The 27,500-nt window shown below is 42.4% G+C and overlaps 2 protein-coding genes across 2 annotated transcripts in view; both read left to right on the top strand.

Moving 5' to 3' along the window:
• Positions 1–7,608: 7,608 nt before the first annotated feature.
• On the top strand, positions 7,609–14,721 carry cacng4a (calcium channel, voltage-dependent, gamma subunit 4a). Its single transcript, XM_076274787.1, has 4 exons — positions 7,609–7,840; positions 12,176–12,259; positions 13,470–13,610; positions 14,108–14,721. The coding sequence occupies exons 1-4, from the start codon at positions 7,618–7,620 to the stop codon at positions 14,719–14,721; spliced, it is 1,062 nt and encodes a 353-aa protein (XP_076130902.1). The 5' UTR covers positions 7,609–7,617.
• Positions 14,722–26,465: 11,744 nt separating this feature from the next.
• The window catches only part of cacng1a (calcium channel, voltage-dependent, gamma subunit 1a), a 10,020-nt gene continuing 8,985 nt past the window's right edge, over positions 26,466–27,500 (top strand). Inside the window, exon 1 of the mRNA XM_076274697.1 lies at positions 26,466–26,702. Within this exon, the coding sequence (XP_076130812.1) occupies positions 26,468–26,702 (235 nt within the window). The 5' untranslated portion in view covers positions 26,466–26,467. The remainder of the gene's footprint in view (positions 26,703–27,500) is intronic.

The raw sequence follows: 27,500 nt of genomic DNA, 5'->3' as shown, positions 1-27,500 counted from the left end.
TATTTCCTTAGAGTTTTCCTTAAGGCACTTTAAGAGGAGGAGTCCACAGCACATTGAAACTATTTTGTACTAACATAGTATTCTGTGTACAGATATATTGGATGAAGAAAGATTATATTTATTGATGAATAAACAGACGTTGGATGTGAATATATTTGGTTGTTGCTCACCGTTGCTTATTTCTGTTATCATTACTTAGCCAATGATGAGTTTAGAAGTGATTTTTTATACTCTGTACTTGTCACTCGTGTGATTATTGTACAGTTTCTCATTCTTTTTAGCACTTTACCATCAATGCATAGATTGTTTATTTTATTTTCTGTTGGCTAATTTGTATAGTTTTGTCACACTCTCGGTTCTTGGTTTCACTATTCTGTAACAGATATTTGATTGCAATGTAGAGATATTTATTTTGTTCTGTGCATTCAGAATCAGATACTTCAGTCCCCTGGTTTAAAAGTTGACTCTAATAGCAGCGATACTTTTCAGAATGTAAAGCTACATTTGTGGCACGTGTAGCTTGCGATGAGACTGTGTGTGTGTAAGATAATAATACAAGGACTTGTTAGTACAATGTACAATTGACATTCCAAAATATCCTTTTCTAGACTATATCCAGAACACTATTATAATAATAAGATGTATAAGATGTATATTATATAGTCAAAATCATTTTCTAAACAAGTTCCCATCTTCATTTTGACTTTTTATTTGACTTTTTTTCTGATATGCAGTAAAACAACTATAGTTGTGTGAAAGGTGGATATACATTGTTACAAATCTGTATTTCAAATATAGATTTTTAAATCAAAAGTTTCTCTTGTTTTGAAAGTGAAGTTAAGTCAGGATCAATGCACACATTTCCATGTCAGAGAATGCTGTGCTAAATCATTTGTTAGACTACTAGCATGCAGATAGAAGTCAACTCAGTTTATGGACAAATATTGATAATTTCTAATAATGTTTATGTTGTGAACATTGCCATTTTTAATGTTGTCTAGATCTTGAAAAACTTTCCTTTGGAGGTGTTATGTCTTCATTTTTACAATGTTACTGTATATGTTGAATCAGAAAATGTATATCTTAAGAATCTTTTATATAGGCTGTTCAATTGTATGGGTGTATAAATTGTAACCATTATATGTGGACAAAGTAGTAAACTGACATCAGTCGACATAACCTTACTGTCGTGATAGCCTTTGCCTTTTTGCATAAACAGAATGTGAGCTTTTGCATAATGTTGTAATTGAGATTTACGAGATTATCTAGATGATCTACCTGTCAGGAAATAGCAATGCAGTCAATGTCTTTGTACTTTTACAGTTGATTTCATGACATTGTCTATGTGTCATAAATTCTGTTGACAAGAAAGTAAAGAAAAACTCCTGTGTTTGGCAAAATGATCTGTGTTTTGTGTGTGTGTGTGTGTGTGTGTGTGTGGGTGTGTGTGTGTGTGTGTGTGTGTGTGTATGCTGTACATGGTCTCCCTCTGCTGGATGTGTCTGTAAATGTCATCGCCGTAAAATGGCCCCATCAGCCCCGAGAAACTAGACTATTTATGGTCTTTTACCTTCTAATCGCTACCTTGAGATTGTATACAGTAATAGAAAAGGCACATATATTGACATGAATGATGCAAAATGATCTCACAAGTAATTGGGATTGTGAAATATGGGATGTGTACACAAGGGAGATGGTATGTCTGAGTCAGAAATAGAACATGAAGGACTAAAAGCATGATTAGTATGAAACCCTGCCGTTGCACTGGGGAAATAAAGCTAATAATGCAATTTGTTTTTATTAGATTAGATTAGATTAGATTATTCAACTTTATTGTCATTATGCAGGGTAGAAATACCAACATTGTGTCCTGACCTTCCTGGTAATGTTGAGCCACCATGGTTATGTCCCAGTAAACATGGGCGGATTATGAACTTTCGGGCCCCTGGGCCCAGATGTATTAAGGGCCCCCCACTTATTGTCGTATATGTGGGAGGGGGGGGTTGGGGGTCCTCCCCAGGATTTTTTTTAATTTGTTTGATGTGATTTCCTGTATTCTGGTACATTTTGGGGATGGCCAATACTAAATTCAATCAGATTCATAGCCTACATCCTGATTTGTTGATATTGAGGCCATGACTCCATGCAAAGGCTTGGGCCCCTGGGCCTGGGCCCGGTAGGCCCGTGTAGTAATCCATCCCTGCCAGTAAATGAATATGAAACTGGTTGATATATTTATGGTTAAATTCAAGAACTTCCCTTATAGTATGATCAATTATTCCTATTTTCAGAATGTCAACAACAGCTGGTTGGAGGTCAGTGAATTCCTAGATAAGTAACCTTTCACACTTCCTCAAACACATTGCTTGAATGCTGCACTACAGCACTTCTGCACTCAGGGGCGCTGCTAGATAATTTGGGCCCTATGACAGACAATAATTCAGAGCCCCTATTTTTTTTAGTATTTGGGGGCCTCTCAGTGCTGGGCCCTTGGAATCATCCTAACACCCCCCTCCCCACCCCCCAGTGGCTCCCCTGTCTGCACTGCTACTCTCTGTGCCTAATGTTTACATCAGAGTCATACTGTATAGAGACACCGTGGCCATCTAGGGAATCAAATGGTCTGAGCTATCCCGTTATGCGATCCAAGGTTCCAAGGCGGTCACGTGGATGGTGGACACCATGTTAGACGCCAACATTCATCAGATCTCCACTGACATAGTGCAGTGAATAGTGAAAAAATATAACTATTTATAAATAAAAAAAAATAATAAAAAAATAAAAAAAAATGGCCAACTGCTGCGCATTTGGCTGAGTGCAAGATGGGAAGCGGGAAACAATTGTACAAGTTCCCCTGTGACCCAAAAAGGAGAAGAATATGGGAGCAGAAGGTCAAAAGAACAAACTGGAGGGCAAATAATTACTCAATATTGTGTGAGCTAAATGTCAATTTCTATGTTCGACATATGATAATAAATTACATAGGAGAAATATAGTAATACCATCATTAATGTATACCATTCTTGTTGGCCTTGGCATATTCACCCCATCGGGTTATGCTGTAGAGTCATCTGATGTTGGTCTCCAACATGGCACCCATGATTTGAGTTGGCCAATCTCTCTCTGGTTTACATTGACAACACTGCCATCTACTGTTACAAATGAAATATGACACAGCAGATCACAAGTGCTACTACTGATACTAAATTCAGAGTCCAAATGTATCCACCCTGAGCATTTCTCTCTCTCCGAGGCAGAAGATGAATGTCTTACCCAGAGCGCAGGAGACTCTGTGGGCATCCAAGAGTGCAGATGGTCAGCAGTTGACCGCTGAGCATCTCAAGCGACAGTATGCATCTGTCCTGCCACTGCGTTTGCCTCGAGTCGTTTGCTTCACTTTGAACAGATCAGCTGTGAAACAGTAAAACTCACCCCTGAGACTTTGAGGACATCTGAGGACAGGAGATTTTGTACAGTTTGCTTTTGTTTTGTCTAAAACATGACTTTTGTGTTCTGAACAAATCATGTTTTGTCTAGAACTATTACTTGTTTACATACATCCCTTACAAAAGAGTATCTGAGCATCAAAACTGCAGTTTTGGAGAAAATATTGGAAATGCTGTATTTTGGACACAAAACAATGGCATTGTACTGCATAGTACTGTACAGAAATGTAGTATTTTGGACATGAAACTATTACTGTACTGCACTGTACTCTAGTATAACACTGTACTTCGAAAAAGCTGCAGTAAAACTATAATTATTTTTGTAAGGGATGACTTGACAAAAGCTTATCTGACCCTTGGCAGAAATAAGCATTATCTCTCTGTGTCTGGGCTGTATTCTGGAGTAACGATAAGGGACTACAGTATCACTGGCACCTGCGTCTTGGATCATATTTAATAAAAAAGGGAGAGTCAAAACTCCTGCTTGATTTATTCATTTTTGCCAGACGGCGAGAGGTGAGTGTTAATGTCTCCTGACATGTGGAAGACAAGATGGCGCCGGTGTGATTGATGTATTATTTACTTCCTTCCTGCCTCCGGGGACGACACCAGCAGGGCCACCTGCTTCCACCCGGAGCAACCTGAGCCATGCGGCTGCATGGCCTCACTGGGGCAGCTCCAGTCGGTGCAGAGAGGGGTGAGAGGCTGGAGCTCTCGTGTGGATATATTGTTCTGGCTTAATCAGAGACAGTGGAGATATAGAAACAATACTATTGAATCGTGCATGAATGAGGACGTCTGGGAGGCTCATGAAAAAAAAACACGAAATTGGGTTGGTAATGGCCTTATGTGTGCACTATCAATGAGATCAATGCAACTCGTGATTACTTTGACAAAATATCCACAGTGAGCTTTAAACCATGTTGTATACATTTTGATTAGCTTTCTTTTCTTTTCTTTTGTACAAACAAAATGCAGGAGCAAAATGCAGTGAGCAGCAGCATGCGTGACGTGTGTGGGGATGTTGGATGCTGGCTGGGGACCGATGGCTCTGAGGGTCGCTGCCCTGGGGGGCTCTCAGCAGCTGGAGAGGAGCCATCTCCCCATGTGTCCCCTCAGCCGGGGCCGAGCCTGCCCCACTGCCATCCTAAGATACGGAGACGTACCACCCCCTGCCTACACACACACACACACACACACACACCCTCTCCACCACAGTCAGTCACATAGATGCTTGTGAGCCATGTATGCAGATGGAGGCAAACTGTGCCTCATATGTATTTACAGTAAGCTAATGTACTTACACTGGATAGAATATGTCATCATGTCTTCAGTGTCAAACTACAGCCAAACTACAATACATGTCCTTATAGTCAGGTTATCAGGCTGTGTAGTCATCTACAATACATGTCCTTATTGTCAGGTTATCAGGCTGTGTATTCATCTACAATACATGTCTTTATAGTCAGGTTATCAGGCTGTGTAGTCATCCAGGGTAAGGATGGGTGAAATACCATAACATACAGCTTATTTTCAACCTTGACCTGCATTTCTTCTTGTATGACATGGAAGACAATGACACTGGTTAAATCCAGCTTTGATTTAAAAAAATAAATAAAATACTGTACTGTAAATGTAAACAGCTCTGGGCTGTAAGTTGACTTCAGACGTAACTGAAAGTTGTGTGTGTGCTGTGCAGTGTGTAGTGCAGATATACTGACAACCAGCTGAACGCACAGCTGAGTCATAGTGGGGAAAACAACAAATACAAAATCCTCTGAGTTCTGAAGTGCCATCAGATCTTCGGCACATTTTTGTTCAGTTTGTACCAAAGAAGCTATTAAAAGCTTCTTTGGTACAAGGTGGAACAGCTTGGAAGTGTGAAATATTCAAAATGATGCTCTCTCCCTTTAATCATGGGTGCCGATGCAACTCTCCCAAAAACAACTGATTAAACCCCTGGGACCGGATGCACTGCCTTTGATCACCCATTCTAAACGAACGGAGACATGACTTCTGATGAACAACATTGATCCTCACTCTCCTTGGGGAATTCACCAAAAGAAAACACAAGCTTCTCCTCCCCTGCAGCTTCCATCAGAGTTGGACCTGATGCTTAACATTTAATGTGTTGTTGAAATAACATGCTGTTACATGCACCCTGTTACCTTGAGTAGACACACATGTACTGTACATCAAACATGTATACTTTAATTACATTTCTGCTATAGATATGGTATTTTATAGATATTCTGCAAACATGTACATTCAGTGCATGAATGTTCATACAACAACACACCTGCATGGGCTTTTGGTGCATCCAACTACTTTGGTTCATAGCATAACATTTAAAGATGGGGTTGCATTCCGTTCAGGGAGGATGTCCCCTCAGGCTCAGCCCTTTAAAATCTTTGTCCATAGCTTTGGTTTGAAGGCAGCAGCCTTTGCAAAGGTCTGCTCTCACACAGCTAGCTCCCCACGAACCCACCCAGGGAACAGATCCGCCTTTCTCGTCCTTACGCAATCGCTATCACGCTTCTCCTCAAAGAGGCGTCTAGACGGCCCTATCTGCCTCCCACATCAAGGAGCCACAGCAGCCCACACTCACCCTCTCTCTCTCTCTCTCTCTCTCTCTCTCTCTCCAGTCTCATGCAAGTGTTTCTCTGTGGTACAGTGACGAATAGACTTCACCAGTTGGTTCAGACTGTTGCTAGTTTTAGGCTGTTGACTACTAACTTCACCTTCGTAGACACTGATTATTCTCTGTATTTTCATTGACAGCGATATGTCACACTATTATCTAATCTCAGTACATGTTGACCTGTCAATCAAGCTTGTTCCATATGAACACCTAAAATCCAGTGTGGTTTGAGTTTATTTGGAAGGCATGATTGAATAAAAAAAAAGATTGCAACTGAAAATGGGGCTTAGTATTGATTCTGTGTTAAAGCTTTGCTTCAAAGTCTCATTTTTTATTCTATCCAACCTTTCATCCTCCCTGCTGTGTGGAGCAGGCATGGTATTCTCTCTCTCTCTCTCTCAACCTTACACACACAGTTCTACACACTGACAATTAATTGTTTACACCTTCACCATTTGACAAAGGGACAGTCCAAGCATACAGGCTCTATGGAAGCCAATCATCCAGACAAATAAATCCAGAAAAACCTCACCAGATGAAACCCTAAAAAAAAGGGCACGCATTTCCGTCCTGCTCCCCACTAACCCCCCCCTACTCTCGCCCACCGCGCCTTGAAGTGGTCTCACAGAAGCCACGGAAGTGATTCAGTGGGGCCGGGAGACAGGGGGGCCACTGTGAAAAGGATGGGACGGCGCGCCGAGCCAAACACAGTGGGCTCTGTCCCTCTGGGGAAGAAAGGAACGCAGCAGGGGCAGAGCGCAGAGCGCAGTCACACCCGGCACCATCCACCAGTCAAGCAGGCTGTGAGCCTCTCCCCACTGCTGCCTTGGACAGCAACCTAAATGTATTGTACAGTATAGTATTGTACAGTATAGTAGAGTAATGTGACCCTTAGGCAGAGTTAGCTACTACTCTGAATGGACTGGAGAGGTTCAACACTGCATCTGTGTATCAAAAAACAGTTGAATGTTGTATGAGAGTGGTCTTTGTAACTTTCCAATAAGCAGCATGCTGGTGATGTAATCATATATGCACCGAGTTGGTCGCATGTAAAATTCATATGTTGTAATCGTTCAGCTTCCTTCAACAATACAGTGATGACCAATAAAGACTCTGATTGGCTCCTAGATCAGAAGGTGTGGTTAGAGTAAGAGACGTTGCAACGTTTTGTGAATCAATTCATTCGAGTTTGAGAGTGCAATTCGTTCTTAAGAAGAAACGTGGGATTTTGAAAAGAAGAAGCCTATAATTTCTTTTACATGTTTGCTTTGTGGGGGAATAATGGAAGGATTTGCGGATTTTTTCACTGACAAGATATGTGCGTGTTGTTTGATGAACTAAGAAAAAAGTACCCCTGAAGTTGATGAGCAAGGCGTGCCCGGCAGCTCTAAGTCTGAAACATGGATAAAACTGAAAGATACAAAGATGAAAGTAAAGTTCTGAGTTCAAGGGTGACTTCATTTGGAATTGTGTGATGAGGCGCATTATTTTTGGCATTGAGTAAACTGACCAGGGTTAGTATGAAGTGACATGGCGCGGTGTGACCGTGGGATTCAAATGCTACTGACCACCTTAGGCGCGTTCGCCGCCTTTAGTTTGATGACAGTTGCCATCGGCACGGACTACTGGCTCTACTCCCGTGCTTACATCTGTAACGCCACGAACATCACATCGGACGAAACTCAGATGCAACCTAAGAAAACTAAGGGCGATCTCACGCACTCTGGTCTCTGGAGAATATGTTGTATTGAAGGTAAAACTCTTTTCTTCCTCTAAATTACGGTTACCAAAGTTTTGTTTGCGACATAAAAAGTGCGATTCATAATGTAAGCCACAACTATAGTTATTCCTGCCGTGACTGACTTTGACTATTGCTATTTTACCTCATAGTTTTTTGCCGAAGTCCAAATAAGTAGAGGCGAGGTTGTTTGTCTCCAGGGAGGGAATGAAACCCGAGGGAACCTATTTCTATTAGGCTACTGTAAAAAAAAAAACGCCGTAATAGACACTAATGTCAAATGCATAGTGAAGATACGAATTAGTAGGCTATGGTAAAAAGGACAGTGCACAATGTAGACTACAATTTCATTATGAAAATGTTTAAAGTAGGACTAGGTTAATGTTTAATGTGGATTATCTTAATGTACTTTAGTCTACAATTCATTACTTAGCTATGTTTTCGTCAGTCTATTTATTTTCATATCCCTCATCCGCCTAAGTTCTCATCTGACGTGTGTGACCAGGGAGAGGCACCCTGGATGTGCACAAGCGCCACGAGATAGTTGATGCTGTTGCCTGGCAACCCTGTCCAACATTGCCATGGCAACATGGATGAAGAGCACACATACAATTCTGTTTTGCTTTCAAATATAAATGTGAATGCTTGTGATGCCACACCTGTAAAGTACTTTGCTCATGATTTCAGTGGATTTCAAGGGTTTGAAGGGGCTGAGCCGTGATTATGCAAGATGGGCAGGCTGTTATGAGCCTCTGAGGGTGCCATTTATTTTTCATCAGGAGAGTTTTGTTTGTTTGCTCATAGCTTATGTTCTCTAACATAGAAAACAAATATAGAAATATAGAATAATAAAACCTTGTTTGCTAAACCACTAACCACTAGTACAGCTCATGTCAACAACCTGTAACCCCCTAATCTATGTAAACATGATGCTTGCAGTCACACAAACAATGAATCTGAAAAGTTCATAACTGGATTAGACAGTTTGCATGTGTAAGGTGATGTTAAAAAAAGACCTGCCTTAAGGGAAGGGCTAAAATGCACACACACACACACACACACACACACACACACACACACACACACAAGCACAGACACACACACACACACACACACACACACACACACACACACATACACACCCCCCAAAAAATCTAAAACAACTAATTAAAAGAAATCATAACTAAGATCGTCCTAAAAAATTCCCAGCCACCATCACAGCAGCGTAGCTGCTTGGCAGACCCCAGAGGAAGTGATGGAGACATCCCGGCATGTGCAGGAGTATTCGCACCTGGCGTGATCACGGCACGTCGTGGCTTTGAATAGCAACTTGGCAGCCGCCGGCTCGCCCTCTCCTCACAGACACACACACAGACAGGGCTGTGTGTCTGAAACACACAGCCAGTGAAGCCTCTGTCAGCTGCTCTCTGAGGACACGCCAGGAAGCAAAATAGGGAGTTTGCAAGGTGTATCATTTTCCAGAAAATATAACACATTGAAATTAAAGTTAAATTGATAACCTTAATTGATAAACACTTCTGGTCAATTGTCAAGTTATTGTGGGCATCATATTGGTATATTTTATTAACTTAGTATCCTAATACCTGGTATTCTAATATGGAAAGGGACAGAGTAGCACGCGATCAAACCTATTGCTTTGTCTCTAGCTGTCCAGAGGTTCAGTAAACTACTTGGGTAGCAATGCTTCAGTGCCTTTCCTAGCCAGTGGGTCAGACTTCCTGCTCTCATTTGGCTGATTTGTGTTGCCCTGGTCTGTGCTTGTGCCTGTCCACACGCACTCTCAGCCAGCCACACTGATGGCCCGACGAGGGGCTCGTTTGAATGCTTCACAACCGCAGTGTCCTTCCCTGAGCAAATCCTTTTTACAGTGCATCAGACTACAAAAAGGCTAGGCATATCCTCTGAGTACACATGCACACTGATTGCTTCAGAAAAAAAACCCAGAGAGACTGGGCATCAGTGAGTGGAAAGGACAAAGTAGACAGAGAGTGCATAACAAAGGAACACGATTGTTTTCAGTCTGATGCCATTTAAGCTTTGTTTAGAGATATGATTTAGAACTTGAGGGATTCTGTATCCACATATTTGAATCAATTACTGTGTAGAAATCTGGTTTGAATACATCAATGGAGTTATAGCAGGTTAAGTAATGTGTTAGGTAACGCAGATGAGACACCACATGAGTAAAGGATAGCTAATATCAATGGGAGTTCTGTTGGGTGGTTGTTATGACTACAAGACATTGTTTAGCGTTCAAAAATAATTTCACCAGTGGAGTCAACCAGGACAGGTGTCAAAGTCTTCTCAGAAGATGGTTGGTGGTTGGACATGAGAAAGCTGTTTTGACTTGAGATCACCAAGGAGAGGATGTGCAGCCTCATACCGACCAGACTTTCCAGCATTCAACAGATGCACATAGAAATAAACCTCACACCTCAGTTGTGGTTCAAATACACAGAGTCAATATCAAAGACACCCTTTATTTACCAATAGCTAAGAGGACAGGACACACATCAGTCAGACGCTGGTCAATAGCTACATCCTTGGGCTGGATTAGTGTGACAAATCATACTGTATTCCAATCAGGATTTGTTTTATCAAACAACACAAAAAATCATTAACTCATTATTAAACCTTTGATATTGAATGGTGTGTGAGTTCAGCTCTTTCAGCCTCTACCTTCAGCAGGCCAGAGGCCTTAGCTGTGGGTTACGGACATATAAGCAGACAGTCTGGGCACATTTAATAAATGATGCACATGAGATAGTGTCAGTCAAGTATATTAAAGAACCAAGTCAAGGCGCCACCGGTGCAGTGGTGTGGTTTTAATCCTTCTTAGTCATTGTTTTATGCTCTCAGAGGGTTGGGTGGGTGCTCTGTTAAAGGCTCCCTTAGAATCAGTGGAAGGCACTTTGAAGCGGCTCAAAGCAGAGTTGTAGACAGCTCTCCACAGATCATTTATTTTCATCTATTTTATAACTTGTTCCCTCTCGTACCACAAGAGACAGTAGGACAGAGAAAGATAAAATTATGAATTTATCCTGTTTTCTTATTGTGTTAAAGGAAATTTAGAGGAAAGCATGTTAATTAATCAGTGGTTCCTGTATACTTATTTATTCTGAATTTATTCATGTTTCAAAATACATATTTGTATAATTAAACTTTTGCATGTACAATTGCATACATATATATGTGGTCTGCAGGTATTATCAAAGCAGCGTTGGAATTTGACATGATGATGAACATGCATAGTGTTTAGGTATTCTAGCTATGATAAAGAGATATGCTGAGTAAGGGATAATGTATAGAACGGCGGTCATTATCGGAAAATAAGTCCCAACAGGGCGAACAGGACCCCAACGCGCCAGTGGTTCTATACATTATCCCACTTATTACACAGCTACTTGCCAAAATGAAAAAATAAACTCCACATGATATGACTCTTTATATTTATTTGGATTGTGGCTTTTGCTGAGAAACAAATAGTTAAATTTACAAGTTAGATGAGACAAACACTGAACTGGAATCAAACATTCATTAGAACACAGCTGATCAACCGTCTGTTTTCACTTTTGAATGAAGTTCCATTGCAAGAAGTGACCGGACTACTTGCGGAGTGGCATGAAAGACGTGAATAAGTGAACAGACAGCGGTCTGTTATACTTAGCAACAGTCTGTTATTCAGAAATATCAGACCTCCGAACAATGCGAAGGCCCATTCAAGTGATTAGAGCATTCTGCAGCATTATTAAGAGCCGTGTAATAATAAATACAGATACCGATTCAGAAGCTCTGCATACTATTGAGTGTGCCCACATGGGGTCTGGGGGGGGGGGGTCTGCTGTTCAGGCTCAGAGTTCAGTGACCGCCAGTGGCCGTTAGAGGCCCACGCCTCAAGTCACACATGAAGTAGGAAAAAAAACACCCCATCTAATGAGAGTGTGTTTAATTTCACACTAATGCTCAGTGACCAATTACTCATGTCATTGTTAAAGGTCATCGAGGCTGCAGTGCATTTCTTTTTCTCAGGAGGACTCATTTAGTAGCTCCAGCTTTAGTAGCTCCATGCTTGGTACTATATTTATATGGTTTTATTCATTCACATTGGGTTGCCTTGCTGTATGAAATGCGCTGTATCAATAAAGTTGTCTTGCCTTGTCTTAAAATGAATGATCCAAAGATGTAGCTTTTGTTCTGATTCTTAAAGTTTCTTTCCTGAAGGTTTGTTTGTGGGGTGTTACGTCATCTTTGTTACTGGTGAGTCTGACCCATATACGTCTGCTCTTCTACAAGCCAATGGCTTTGACTTATCGAGCATCTTTTCCCTAGGTATGTACCAAGGAAGCTGTTTTCGGATCAACCATTTTCCGGATGAAAACGACTACGACACGGACAACTCGGAGTACATTTTACGTGAGTGCCATGGATTCACCAAATACACATAAGAGTACACAAGGGTTTCAAAACACACAAATCATCACACTCATTGGCACAGTTATGTTATTAGTTATATCAAATCAGGCCTGACAAATACGACTCAGTTTATGGTTCACTACATGAATGAAAAATCCTTTTTGCCTGCATTTGGCAGAATGGGAGGCTGACAGTGCAGTGACAAAATCCCTTTACACTCAGAATAATACCACTGGGCTTTAATCAATTATAATTTCTTATGCCATTTACCATTTACAGTATGTCAACATCCTCTAATAATAATATTTGATGGTTTTAGGTTCATGTTCCCTCATGTAGAGGACCCACAGAGTAAACCAGTTTATGTTATGTTGACCAAACCCATAATTTGATAAACGTGTTGAGAAGTGTATTTTCATGAAATGGTACATACAGTACCACTCATAAAGTGCATTAAATGTAGGACACTCTTGAGTTCTGATAGCCTGTGGTGAGCCCATGCTGCTGACAACAGCATTTCGAAGCTTCTGTGCCAGTTGAACTGGAAGCTCATCCAAGGAAAAACATCAGCAATCCTCAGCTGTCCAGGGTTCAGAGTTACTTCTTCTTCCCTACAGTGAGGGAGGAACAAAATAGAAACTCAGTGATAAAGTGATTTACTTCCAGTGGCTGACCTTTCTTATGAAGTATGAAAGTGCAATGTTTCTTTGTCTTGTTGACTATTATGTAATCTAAGTGTTGGGACTCAATTTGGAGTTTCGATTAATTTTGTTATCTTTGTTCATTATGAATTATGAATTATGTCAGTCTTTGTTCAGCTTCTCCTATGAACAATGAACAACCCTTGAGGCATTTGAGTTCATTTTGTATCGAGATTGAAAACACTGAACACTTCATGCAATTCATTTACAAGAGACTCTTGACATTGTTAGCCTATTAAAGCCACATTAGGGGAGTTTGGGCATCAATAGTGTTTTCTTTTTCTCTACTGTTTTCTTTTCCTATCTGTCACACAATTAGCTTTTCAAGCCAATGCTATTTGATTTAGGACACAACTTGCTCTATTTTACACCATGCTGACTGATCAGTTACTCTTGCCATGCAGACTGAATGCAGTATGTGGTTGTGGATGATTCACATGCCAAGAAGGTGCTCGCAATAATGACCCATCCATCTCTCTTGCGATGGCCTGTCCGTCTCTGTGTGGTAGGCATCGTCCGAGCCTCCAGTCTGTTCCCCATCCTGAGTGCCATCTTGCTGCTGCTGGGCGGTCTGTGTGCGGGCGTCGGGCGCGTCTACAGCAGCAACAACAACATCGTGCTCAGCGCCGGCATCCTGTTTGTGGCAGCAGGTAAGACGTGCGGGAGCCTGGATATGACTCACCAGTGGCCTTTTCAAAAGCCAGGGGTACAGCTCTTGTTTACACACATGCCCTGCATACAAATACACACACAGAGAAAGCGAGAGAGAGAGAGCGAGAGGGAGAAAGATAAACACAACTCACAAGGGCATGGTTAGTCATTTATATTTATTCATGTAGCAGATGCTTTTATCCAAAGCGACAAAATGAGGAGTGACATTCAAGTTACAATTCAAAGGAGGCCTTAGGTAACAATAAATATGAATACAATTGGATACCATGAGAGAATCCAATTTGCAAAATCTTTCGTCTACGGTCCTGAAGTTGTGCCAGAATTACTGTCTCATAATATTCTAATATTCCAGCATTACTGACTGTCTCACAACATTCTAATATTCCTGGTGAGGAAAGGGATCAGTGACTCTCATCGAACTTGTAATGGATGAGTGTGAATTAGGAAGTGACCTTTCCTGTTCCTCTCCCTCCAGGCCTCAGCAACATCATCGGCATCATTGTTTACATCTCCAGCAACACGGGCGACCCGAGCGACAAGAAGGACGAGGACAGGAAGAGCACGTACACCTACGGCTGGTCCTTCTACTCGGGCGCGCTCTCCTTCATCGTGGCCGAGACTGTCGGCGTGCTGGCCGTCAACATGTACATCGACAAGAACAAGGAGGAGCACATGAAGGCGCGCCGCGACTTCCACAAGTGCCCGTCGTCCTCGTCGGCGCGGCCGTCCTGCTCCTCGTCCTCGCCGTACACGCGCATCCCCAGCTACCGCTACCGGCGCCGCCGCTCGCGCTCCAGCTCGCGCTCCACCGAGCCGTCGCGCGACGCCTCGCCCGTGGGCCTCAAGATGGCCGCCTCGGCCTCGGCGTCATCCTCGCTGCCGCTGGCCGACATCTCCATGTACACGCTGGGCCGCGAGCACCACATGCAGGGCGCCGGGGCCGGGCCGGGGGCATCGCTGGGGGCATCGCTGGGGGCCATGGGGCCCTACAGCCCCCAGAGGGAGCCGCCGGGGTTCCTACAGGTGCACAACTGCTTCCCCAAAGACACACTCAAGGACACCCTCAACCGCCGTACCACGCCCGTATGAGAGGTGGGGGGGGGGGGGGGGACGACGACGGCGGCCTTGAGAGACGATGCGTTCTCTCTTGTACTGGACGTCGATGTCTCTGTAGGGTGCTGTGCTGTGAAGGGGTGATCTAAAAACAAAGCACAAAATATGGTGGACAGAGTATTGGCCGTACCAAGAAGACAGAAAAGTCGGCGTTAGACTAATACAATTGTGGCATCGGACAGATACTACACAGGTGGATTGCTTTGCTCTATAGAACTACATTAAGTCAGAATTGTTTATGTAGCAATATTCTTTTTTTAGAGATTGAACAGTAAAACTACTAGTGTTCTGCTAAAGAACCCTAATGGTGTTTTGTAGTGCGGGACAGCATTGTCATTGTTTTGGCCACTGTACTAACATTGCAAGGAAACCGGTGCTAATATTACTGTTGGATCAGAGTAACCCTGTCCACTCATAGTTGCATTGGACTTATCCACGGAGCCATGTGGGATTCTGTGATGGACTGAACAAAGACATTTTGTACACCCTGCTTTGAGCCACTGCCATATATATATATATTCTATGTGTTTACAGCCCTTCTTAAAGCTATGAAGTTGTGTTGGTTGGAGCTGGTGATTGATGCTGTGATTCCTACTCTGTGCATTGAACATTCCAAACACTGAAGATATGACGTTATCTTTATCTGCTCAGGGATGTTGTTGATGACTGCTTGACTAAAAAGGGAACAATTTTAATCTTAATCTTAAAGGTCTATATACAGTATATATATATATATATATATATATATATATATATATATATATATATATAAATATACTCATGTATGTGTTGTTACGGGCCCACGTGCTATATGTGTGCTGTGTTTCTTTCACCCCATAACTGAATCCACAAAGAGCATGGAAGTCAGTTGCTGTTGTCCTCTTACTTTATTTTCCCACTTCACTCCTTCTCAGTTATTGTAAACAGCAAAATTGTGCCCTTTCTTTCTCTGGAGCCAATCCTTTTGGCATCACAAAACTTGAACTGGGTTAAGGATGGACACACACACACACTCACACACAGTCTGAACACTGGTCTCGTTCGCACCCTCGATGCTTATGGTGTGCACCAGACATATTTTCTCACTAATGAGGCTAGCCAGCTTGCCTGTCGGACCTGCTAGACCTTATTCACATAGGATAGGGCAAACGTGATGAGCGCTACAGGAGGCTAAAAGGATCAACGTTCACACACTTCAATGGTAAGATTGCCTCACCTCACTCTGAAAAGTGCCCCTGTCCCCACCACTTGGAGCCAGGGGAGGACAGGGGCGATGATATCTTGGCTGGAACCGAAAAGCATCCAATTCTCTGTCGGCCTACTGTGTTGAATTCGTGCAATTTCATAAATGGCATCTTCTAAATGTATCTTGATTGCTACACATCTTTCTTTAAACTAAACAAGAGCAAGAGCCTCAGTGTGTGTGTGTGTGTGTGTGAGCCAGTGAGAGGGATGTGGTGGAGGTCTGCAGGAGATGTAGTCTCAGCTCTTAAAAGGGCATGAATGAGTCATGATCAGTCGTGTCTGCTGGGTCCTTTCTTTGGAGTAATGGCCTCTTTTTGGCAGGAAACACTCCCGTAAATCATTTCTTCCTGCTACCGAAGCGCCGGCCAAGTGGTAATGTGTCTCTTCAGTCCTGCTGTAAAGCATTTTACCAACACTGTCTGTCCTGTCTTCATGCCCACACCTTCACTGAGGCAGATGTAGGAGAGTAGCCGTGTTTAGCGATGATAAATGTCTTAGTGATAGCATTTGAGACTGAGTGATGTTCAAAATTCATTACGTTCTCAGACATGTGCTCTGTGTGTGGGCGCTATAAAGCATTGTTACATTGTATGACCTGAAATCACAAAATAATTATCAGGGGGTTTTGCGGTTTGCAAATATATCAATTATTGTGCACAACACAAAATGATTTCTTTACTATTTCTTTTGTATTTCTTTTATGTTATTTTCAAAGAGGTTGGGACAACTTAGGAAAACAGAAGATGCACTGTGATCTGGATTTGCCGTTTTATTCTGAATTTGTCTGTAGTGCACTTTAGGAGGTTGGAAGACTGTCAATGTTATTTTCGTGTTACATGTCAGTGTTATGTTTTTGTTTTGAGACATTTCCTTCTTTCCCTGGTGTGTTTGCAAATCACAACACAAGCAGAGCATGCTGTCTGATCATATAACACTGCACACATCTTTTTTGTATTAAGTCTAATTCTTTTTTTTATCACTGATCAGTCTTTTCTTGTAAAACATGGCACTGGAGCCAGAAATGAGCGCTTACATGATTTTATTGTTCAATGTTATCGCTTTGCACGGGCTTTCATTTGTAAGTGAAAAAATTGGCATGATATGGGGAGACTAATGCTTCCTTTTTCATTATGACAGCCACAAAATAAACCATATAATTTGCCTCAGACCGTCAGACAGTTTGTATTCACATAATTAATTACTGTGATATTCATTTTCATATTTCATAATTTACTTTTTTTCCCTCTTGTACATAATCTATATGGTGGATTTCACATGGTGTTCTGAATAATTTATTTTCAAGACAAATAGCTTAATTCATTTGTTCTATAAAGGGACTTTTGAAGCAAAAAAAAAAGCGTAAAAATGTTCTATGATTTGTCACTGATAAAAGGCTGATATTTCATTCAAATATACTTCATGTAAATAAAAACAAAGTTCTAACATGTCCCCTGGGCCCAGTGGGAGTGATGTACTGTAGATATGTCTGTGTGTGTATCTGAGCTGTGTGTGTGGTGCCATCTATGCTAATCTGTAATATAACTCACTAACAGGCTTGTAATGGTCCACATGTATGTCATGTTTGCGTTGACTAGGCTTCATGGCTTTCATCGGCTGTCCTGTTTGACCTTCACATTAATAAACGAGGTGCCTCTTCAGGCCCTTCTCCACGTGAGCAGTGTTGGTTTTGTAGCCTGTTTCAGATATTGATGCTGGATGTAAATTTAAATTGTGTTACCCAGATGAGTTTTTTTTTAAATGCTTTATAACTAATTTGGTGGCAGGGACCAGATAATAGTGCCCTGACAGAATAAGGCGAGCTTCAGACTCTTTGATTTTCTTACTGCTTTGGCTGTGTATCTGTAATTTGGGTATCAGCCATTTAATTTTCCAATAGCACCAATAGTACCCACTCTTAGCCTGAAAATACGGCTTTCTTTCTGTTTCATTTGGTGCTCAGTCAAAAACTGAGTGAATCAAAAGGAAAATCGACAGCTTCAGTGAAAGGGTTGGAAGAGAAGAGATTTCTTTTTTTTCACTTTACATAGGTTACATAATGTACATGATTAAACAAGAAATATTCGTGACATCTTTGTGGTTTTAGTTTTGTGAAGAAGCACATTATCATTCAGGTGTACTTTGTCAGTCATAAAGCAACTCTTTGCCATTGTGTTCATGTCAGTGGTGTAGTCTAGTTGGCTGTAGTGGGTATACTGTGATCAACCCCCCTTCCATGTCCAGTTCTCAAATGACTGTTGCATCTGGTTTGTGAAAAATAGCCTCTCCTTGCCTGTTATAAGTGGCTATACTGAAATGGTGATGCTTGTGGTTACACTGTGTGCACAATAATGGGCAAGTAGGTACACTGTGCAGTCTTGTGTATCACGTAGATTACACCACTTGTTCATGCCATTCTATGCCATTCCTCATGGCTGGTCCCTAGAGGAGAGTAGAACTGTTTTAGATATTAGCAGCCCTCTGAGAGAGGGTTCCTGCTTTGATCCTAGCTGTTCCGTTCTTTACTGGCCACCTACGGAACCTTTAGCCACTCTGACACCTCACATGGCTGGCCTTTGCCATCAGGAGCTGAGTGTTAGCTACCATGAATTCTAAAAGGGCAGTCCATTGTAAAGGGCACAGGGGCACAACGTTTCAAACCAGTTGTTGAGGGGACAAAGCAAAAGAATGCCAATACAAAGAGCTGATTTATGGCTTAGCTTACAGTAGCTAGCATATTAGGAAATGCATAGCATCTCTGGTGGATAGAGCTGAGCATAGCAGGGTTGCCAACTTTGGGTGATTGGCTGGAGTGAGATTTTGTGAAGTCATAGTGCGTGTGCGTTAAATTTTTCCCTAAACCTAATTTTAAAAATGTCTGTCCCCTGACTTTTTTGCTATGTACAGTATAATCCCTGATTTAAGTTTCTTCAAAATGTACAATTAAATTATTGATTGCACTTGAAAACAAGACCAGTGTTTTAACCCCATGGCATGGAAGGATTATGAGCCACTGGGCCCCTGGGCACAGACATGAAAAGGGCCCACCTGAAAAAGGTAGTAGCTCAGTAGAAAAAAATGAAAAATAACCCCTTACATGATTACTTCTGGCGAGTTTTGTGGAAAGAAATGGACAGATTGAGACTTATGAATGTGTGTATGAGTGTATGTATCAGGGATGGAAATAGCCTAAAATATTTTTTCCACCTACCATTGTGGCTGGTGGATTCCAAAGTCTACCAGCCACTAGAGATACAGTATGAACATTTGATGAAAAATCATGACCAAAATGATTACGGTTATTGGTATTGCAATATGATTAAAATGTGCTGACTTTTCTTCTAAACCTACCATCAATGTTGGACAGAACTCATAATTGGCCTGCCCTTTATGCCCAGTAGCAACAAATCTAAAGGTCAACAGCTATAGTGTCATAAAAGTGGTGTGGCTCCTTTAAGACCCAATCCACTGGTGTGAGTTCTGGAGCCATCCAACTTCTAACTCTATACTATCCTACATCATCTGATTTTAATATTATGTCTAGGCTACAGTATATTTAACATTTAACATTTATTTTCTATTTGGCCTGTTATGAAATTATGCATTGACCAATATAAGCATACTTTTTTAAGACACTTAAATACATGCATGCTTATCATTTTGTGAAAACAAATCATTATGGCTACATCGACAAACTCTTAGCCATGAGCTATATATCCTCTGATTTTAATATTTACACATATGTAGGTATTTAAGCACAGCTCAGTTTTAAGACACTTAAAGCCCAAAATTGGAGACCATATAGAAATTTGCTACCATTTCAAAACCGGATTACTCTGGAACGGCTTATTGTACAGGGGATTGCATTACACCTTTGTGTTCGGTAAGGTCTGCTGTTTATTCTGGTTTACGGTTTGTCATGTGTGGAACGAAAAGTTTGTGAGATATTCCTCCTATAGGAATTGAAATAAGCGCAGAGCTATAGTAGCCTAATATGATTATTTCTTGAAAGTTAATTTATTTTTCTCGCGAACCGTTTATCACAGCAAATAGCGGCTATAGCACCTTATAAAAGATGAGAAAAAGTTATTTAATGTGATGTCTGTGAGGCTACTTCGCGAGTAGTTCCTAGAGAAGAATGGGCGGCCACACTTTATGTCGGTCTGCCTCATGTCTAAATAGCAGCGTGTTCCGTGAAGGTGTCGCGGACCGGATTAAAATACCCTAGTCAGCGAATCAACAAAAAACTGCGCTGAGAACGTTGTAGGCGGATATTAGACCTACCTGCTGTTGGTCTAGACTAGAGGCCTGCGCGGGACAGATTTTCCAGTCCCGCGCCCGCCCGCTCCCGCAGTGTTCAGTCCCGCTCCCGCCCGCTCCCGCAAAGAATTATGATTTTCAGTCCCGCTCCCGCCCGCAACTGTAATACATTGTCCCGCTCCCGCCCGCAATTCCCGCATGATTCCGACGTTCACCTACTGCTCAAGACAGTTATTGACATTGGTTTGAGGAATTAAACACGCTGCGCTAAGCTGAGCGCATCACTGACGGATCCTTCTCCAAAGTGCATGAAGCGCCTTCGGTGGCACCAGCTGCTTAGGTTTCACAGCAATACCCAGCAAACCTACCAATTTAATCTACAGTGATATTAAGAATAATACATTCTTTATATGCTTCATTACGTTTACATAAGAAATAAAAATATAAGAAGTGATGTTATAATTTTAAACACCGCATAATGCCCTGCCCCCTCGAGCATTTGAGCATAGCCAGCTCACATTACAATTGATTTAGGCTTAAATGCAAACAAGTGAAATGGAGAAAATATTAGCCTACCTTTTCTGAATCCAGAATATTGAAAATATAACATAATCTTAATTATTATTATTTAGGCTAACCATGGCCTGTCGCCCGTGAGGGAGAAAAGACATGGATCGCGCTACAGAACCTCCTTCTCCGTTGTTTTTAGCAGTAGGAGAAACATCGTGGCTGTTGCCTTTGCCAGTGTCTATAGCTTAATAATAGCAATAGGAATGGTAGCTTGATACGGAAGAGCAGAACGGAATCGGAAATGTGTGCGAGATTACACATCTGCAAATCTACATTCAAAAATGTTTATTAATAGATAGGCTACCAAATATAATATCCAGCACATTGTGTTATATATATGATATACATTGACCAATAGGTAATTTATGATTTTATTTTACATTTTAAAACACTTTTTTAATTCGCGGGACTGCCGCTTATCACTGCTCCCGCCCGCACCCGCGCTGTGCGCTCTCCCTCCCGCCCGCTCCCGCAAGGAGCTTTCAATATTTGTCCCGCGTCGCACTGCTTTGCGTTGGGTCCCGCGAGTCCCGCGGGACTCCCGCGGGAGTGCAGGGCTCTAGTCTAGACATATGTATGCCTCGTATCCTGTCATTTAGAAACAATGCTGTGGGCTAGTCTAGTCATCAACAAAAAATGAAGGGATTGCAAAAAAAAAGAATGGATTTGGCGTGACATTTCTTGAGTGTGCGTGAGAGCGTGAGATTGGTGCTGAAAGCGTGAGTGTCACGCCAGATGCGTGAGAGTTGGCAACCCTGGCATAGGGGGGAGACAACATTGGGGAGCCTGAGTTTGATGTGTCTTGGTGTCAAGATATTAGGTTGACAGATGACTTGAGTAGCCTATACATTTTCATTGTTATGTAGTTAGCAATCCTATAACCTCAAGTCTTACTGTGCCGAAGAAAACTGCTCCATCCTGCTTCAATGACTACCGCCCTGTGGCACTGACACCCATCATCATGAAGTGCTTTGAGCGGCTTGTCATGTCACATATCAAATCCATTCTCCCCCCCACCCTGGACCCCTTCCAGTTTGCATACCGAGCCAAACGGTCTACAGAGGATGCAATCTGCTCTGCCCTCCACCCAGCCCTCACCCACCTGGAAAAAAGAGACTCATATGTGAGATTGCTGTTTATAGACTTCAGTTCTGCATTCAACACCATAATACCACAACAACTCATCTGCAAACTTGACAAACTGGGACTCAGTACCTACCTCTGCAACTGGCTACTGGACTTCCTCTGTCAGAGGCCTCAAGTAGTACGTGTTGGCAACAATACCTCAAGCAGCATCACACTGAGCACAGGGGCCCCCCAAGGCTGCGTGCTCAGTCCGCTGCTCTTCACCCTGCTGACGCATGACTGCACTGCAACCTACAGCAACAATCACATAGTGAAATTTGCTGACGACACAACTCTGGTGGGTCTCATCACCAAGGGCGACGAGACTCAATACAGGTTGGAGGTCGACCATCTGACCACGTGGTGCAGGGACAACAACCTCCTGCTGAACGTCAGCAAGACCAAAGAGATTGTTGTTGACTTCCGGAGAGGTCACACCCAACACCTGCCACTGACCATCGACGGTGCTGTGGTGGAGAGAGCGAGCAGCACCAAATTCCTGGGGGTGCACATCAGTGAAGACCTCTCCTGGACCACCAACACAGCATCACTGGCGAAGAGAGCTCAGCGCCGCCTGTACTTCCTGCGGAAACTCAGGCGAGCAAGTGCTCCACCAGCCATCATGACCACATTCTACCGAGGCACCATTGAGAGCATCCTCTCCAGCTGTATCGCTGTGTGGGGCGGAAGCTGCACTGAATACAACAGGAAAGCCCTGCAGCGCATAGTGAACACAGCTGGAAGGATTATTGGTGCTTCACTCCCCTCCCTGAAGGACATTTACACCACCCACCTCACCCGCAAGGCGACCAAAATTGTGAGTGATGCAAGTCACCCCGCTCACAATCTGTTTGATCTACTGCCCTCTGGGAAGAGGTACAGAAGCCTGCGCTCCCGCACTACCAGACTCACCAACAGCTTCATACACCAAGCTGTTAGGATGCTGAACTCTCTCCCTCCTCTCCCCCCTCCACCCTCAGCTACATAACATCCTGGACATTGGACCCACAAATGGCCGCCTGCACCACTCCACTTGCACACTTGTACACTTTGCAACTTGTTGTTGTTGTCCTGGAAACACAACACTTCTGCTGCTCTTACATAACTTGCACCACTATGCCACTTTATTTCTTACTTAGGTCAAACAGAACTACCTCAGCCTCTTATTGGCCTGACTTTGCACTAGTATTTTATTTTATTGACTGTCTATGCACAATTTCAACCAAATTTTGCTGCTCTTATTTTTTCATTATATGTGCCCTCTTATTTACTTATTTACTTACTTTTTTGTTTACTTGAATGTTATGTTTGTCTGTGGACTTAAAATTGTTAAAATATGTCTTGTCTCCACCGTGGGATAGTGAGAAACGTAATTTCGATCTCTTTGTATGTCTGGAACATGTGAAGAAATTGACAATAAAGCTGACTTTGACTTTGACTTTGACTACTGAATGTGAAATGTTAAGTCCCTAGTAGTCAGAACCTATTGCCCACGAATAAGAAGACAGCTCCCATGCAATAATTGACAAGTAGAGTCTTATTGCTACCAAGAAGACAAAAGTAAGGAATCAACTGTACAGTCTCTCTTTTTATAAAGTGTTTGTACATATAAGGTAAACAGAGACATGTTTATCTCATTCGGACGTAGGAATTTTAATGACATTTTTGTGCCTTGTGAAAAGCCGCTATTTAGGCTACGCTGACTTCCCTTATACCCGAGAAGTTGTCATTTTATATCCTGTCGAGGCTGACGGGTTAAGTGTTCTAACTCAACACTTGACCCGTATTGTTTGTCTATGAAGTGAAACAATCTACAGACCCAGATGGAAGAGTACAGGGGTTTTAATGCACATTATGACCGTCTCTGCTGATGGACCGTTCTTTTAGCAGCAAGATCAAATTTGCTGGTGATCTTCATGTCAAATCGATGTTGACTCTATTGCCACTATTGACTGTTGACAGCATTTGCATGACGATTGGGAGGAAGGATCGGAAGAACAGCAAAAGAAACTGCAAAGTTGCCATCTGTCAATACTTGACATGATCACAAGGGGTTAAATTAATGGATAGGTTAACAAGCATTCAGACAGAAATAACTATATGGCACATAGAATGTGTGTGTGCGTGGGGTGTGAATTTGCTGAGTTGTTAAAACTATTTCAGTTGAGCTGGGGTGAGAGCCTTTGCATGGCAAAAACACCATTGTGTGAATTCATCAGTAGACTTGGGGAATGTGCCAGTTGGAGTCTGCCCGAAAATAAACACACAGCGGGATACTTGATACCTGAATTAAACACAGTGCTCCTCTATGCTGTGGGAATGTGGGTGTGTATACTGGGGTGGAAGATTGTGCTTGGGGTTGGCGGGCAAATTTTTCTGTAAGATTTATGAGGGCACTTGAAGTCCCATGGCTTTTCACCTGTTTTACACTGCTAACATTCTTAGCATCTTGGTTTCAGCATTTGTTGTCAAATTTGTTCTACAAAGCTCACATGATATTCAGTCTTATCAACTTAAAAACTTAGGTTAGACATGTTTTTAAGACCAGAACACAGGCAATGCTAGGAAGGCTTAGCAAGCTGATTCCAGTCATTGTGAAGCATGAACTAAAACTAAGCATTGAATATACAGTACATGCCAGGTTTGAATACGTAATCAGGTAATGGCAACACATTTTACCTGGTACTACGTCTAATGGTAGTGTGACACAGGTAAAGATAGCAATTGATGTTCAAAAACATTACACTATATTTACTTTCGGTACTTCTTACTTTGATACACTTTATTTTGAAAGCGTAAAATGTCCAAGCTCAACTATAGCCAAGTCCACTATGCAACTCCTGGCCAACTATGCAATGGACAAAGGATTACCTTCATCAAGATCAATATGTTGTGATGTGAGTTTACCATTCCATTGCATCAATTATGAGCACTACTGTAGGATGACTAATTCTGATTTTGCTTGGACTTTGCTGGGAATTTACTCCATAAAACACCACATAGAAGTGTTCCTAGTGCTCATAACTGATTGATTTATTCTTGCATCTGAAAATAGCCTACACTTAAAGCTAATGCATCTTGGGAATTGGGATGTTATGAGCAAATAAATGGATTTCCTGAATCCACTTGTCAAGATAGATAGCAAGATGTTCTTTGTGTGTATTTACACACATTTGCTTTTTATCAGCTGGTGGGTTTCATGTTCTAAATGGTTCTCATTTTAAATGATTCTAAAGGAACTTTACTTTTAAATAAAATGAAATGAAATTTTGTAATTCAAATTATTCCAGGGTTTGGTCTTTTTTTAATCGAATATAATTCTACTAAACAGCACAGTGCAAAGGCTAATATTGTGTGAAAGCGTATTGGTCTGTTCTATTTGAGGATGCATATACAACTCTGTGTTTACATTCCTGTCATATCAATTCATCATAATGTTAGCATGCTGTGTGTGTGTGTGTGTGTTAATGTGTGTGTGTGTGTTAATGTGTGTGTGGGATCATCAGCCTCATATGTGTGCACTGTGCTCTCCTCCCCCCTCCTCCAGGCTAAGTCACATTGGCTGTTCTATGGTTGGACAGCTGCTGTTTATACACAGAATTCTCTTTATAAATAGTTTACAGATGCAAGTTTATTGCCTTGCACTCAGGAAACTGAACTAAAGTTTAGGGTCCGATATATGTAGGAATTTATAAATAAATGTTTCCCCAAAGGGGGAAAGGAATATCGCAAGGCAAAGGATACGAGGAAACTGATATTATATGACTTGACATCTTGCTTTCTCTGGTAGAATAATTCATGCTGATTGTGAACTTGAATAATGCAAGCGCGGAAAAAAATATTTATAGTACTTGAGAGGAATCCACAATTTCAAGTGCAGTATTCCATTCAGAGGGAGAGAGAAGGAAAACACATTTCAAAGGGCTAAAAAGGGCATTTTAAAAATGAGCAAAAATGCTTTGGCTTAAGCCAGACCATCTAAACATCTCTACTTGGGGACATACATGTACACTCCCATCCAAATATCTGTAACCCAATAGCCCGAAAGCTTGACTCACTCAGTGCATTTATAGCAACAGACCGACTGGCCAAACACCCCCCCCCCCCTTTCCCAACACCCACCAAAAACCCCACCCGTGCTGAGCAGTGCGTCTGGTCATCAACTTTTCTGATGCGCCTCAACAGCTGACGGTCGACGAGGAGGCCTTCTCTGTCCTGTCAGTGCACACACACGCAGAGAAAGAGACAGAGAGAGAGAAAGAGAGAGAGAGAGACGGCCGGGCAAGGACTGAACAAAATCAGGGCAACAGTCAGTTGACCCCCTTTCTCACCACAGAGGCACCGATCCCGGGGCGAGTCAACAAGCCAAAGTGGGAACTGACTATAGCCCATCAAGGAGTGGGACCCATCCAAGGAAGCTGGTCAGGAAGGGGACTATCAAAGGCCTTTTTTTTCTCAGCGCACCCCCCACCCAACTCCCAAACCTATTTCCAATACCTAACCGAAAGGCACCGCCGACAGAACCATGCATAAGAAGACCAAGCTTAAGCTCACGCTCTTCAGCCTGGTGGTGGGGATGCTCTGCATGTTCATCGCCGTGGTGTCGGACCACTGGGCCGTGCTGAGCCCCATGGTGGAGCAGGTCAACACCACGTGCGAGGCCGCCCACTTCGGGCTGTGGAGGCTGTGCAAGAAGAACCTTTACATCACAGACCTGGAGCAAGTGGGTCTGGGATGCGGGCCCCTCAGTCTACCCGGAGGTAAGTACCATCCCAGAACTAGCGCTCTCTCTCTCTGACGCTCATACCAGACACTCTGGTGTATGCTTAACCTGTTGAGGAGTAACGGTCAGAAATATGTGATGGGAATGTTCGCAATCTGAGAGTTCCGTATTATCATGCGACAATTACCCTCAGAGATTTTCCCCATAGACTGTATAAAGAACATTGAAACTATAGATCGTTTGCGTAGAATTCTAGAAGGAACCAGGAAAATAATTCACTCAACAGGTTCACACCAACACTCTGGTCCTTATCCACACACACATCAACAAATGATTGAACACTTAATGCTGTATGGTGTAGTTATGAAGCTCTAAAGGTGGAATTATATTAGACGAGATTTGTTGTTTGTGGGTTCTGGCTGGAATGGTTTTTGCACACTTGTCCGTCACATAGAGAGTTGCTGTGTGCCGTAATGACTCCATGCAGGGCGCTCCATTATGTGGGCCACAGTCACCCGATCTGTCAGGGGCTCTCAGGCATCTTAGCCATGTGCCTGGATTAACCCCTGCAGCTCCAGCCAGGCACAAGTTCCATTGGCCATTTTGAGGGCACAACGTCAACGCAACAAGTCTTATAAGACTATGGAGACATTGGAGTCCACCAGACAATTAGGGTGCTCAAGAGGAGAGAATTAAAGAGACCCGACAAAAACAAGCCTAGATTAGAATGAGCCTGCACAAAGCCTTTAGGAAGTGTATCTGGACCTGCTGAATGATAATGTTCAGGTATCTTATACCTTGTAAAAACAAAAGGAAAAATATGATCTATTTGGTG

This window comes from Alosa pseudoharengus, unplaced genomic scaffold (genome assembly GCF_046254945.1).
Source record: "Alosa pseudoharengus isolate Yale_2024_CS ecotype anadromous, Long Island Sound unplaced genomic scaffold, YU_APseudo_1.1 YU_APseudo_1.1_scf_1, whole genome shotgun sequence".
Taxonomy (NCBI): Eukaryota; Metazoa; Chordata; class Actinopteri; order Clupeiformes; family Clupeidae; genus Alosa; species Alosa pseudoharengus.
Note: the sequence above shows the minus strand (reverse complement) of the source record. Positions and strands in the feature narration are given on the sequence as shown.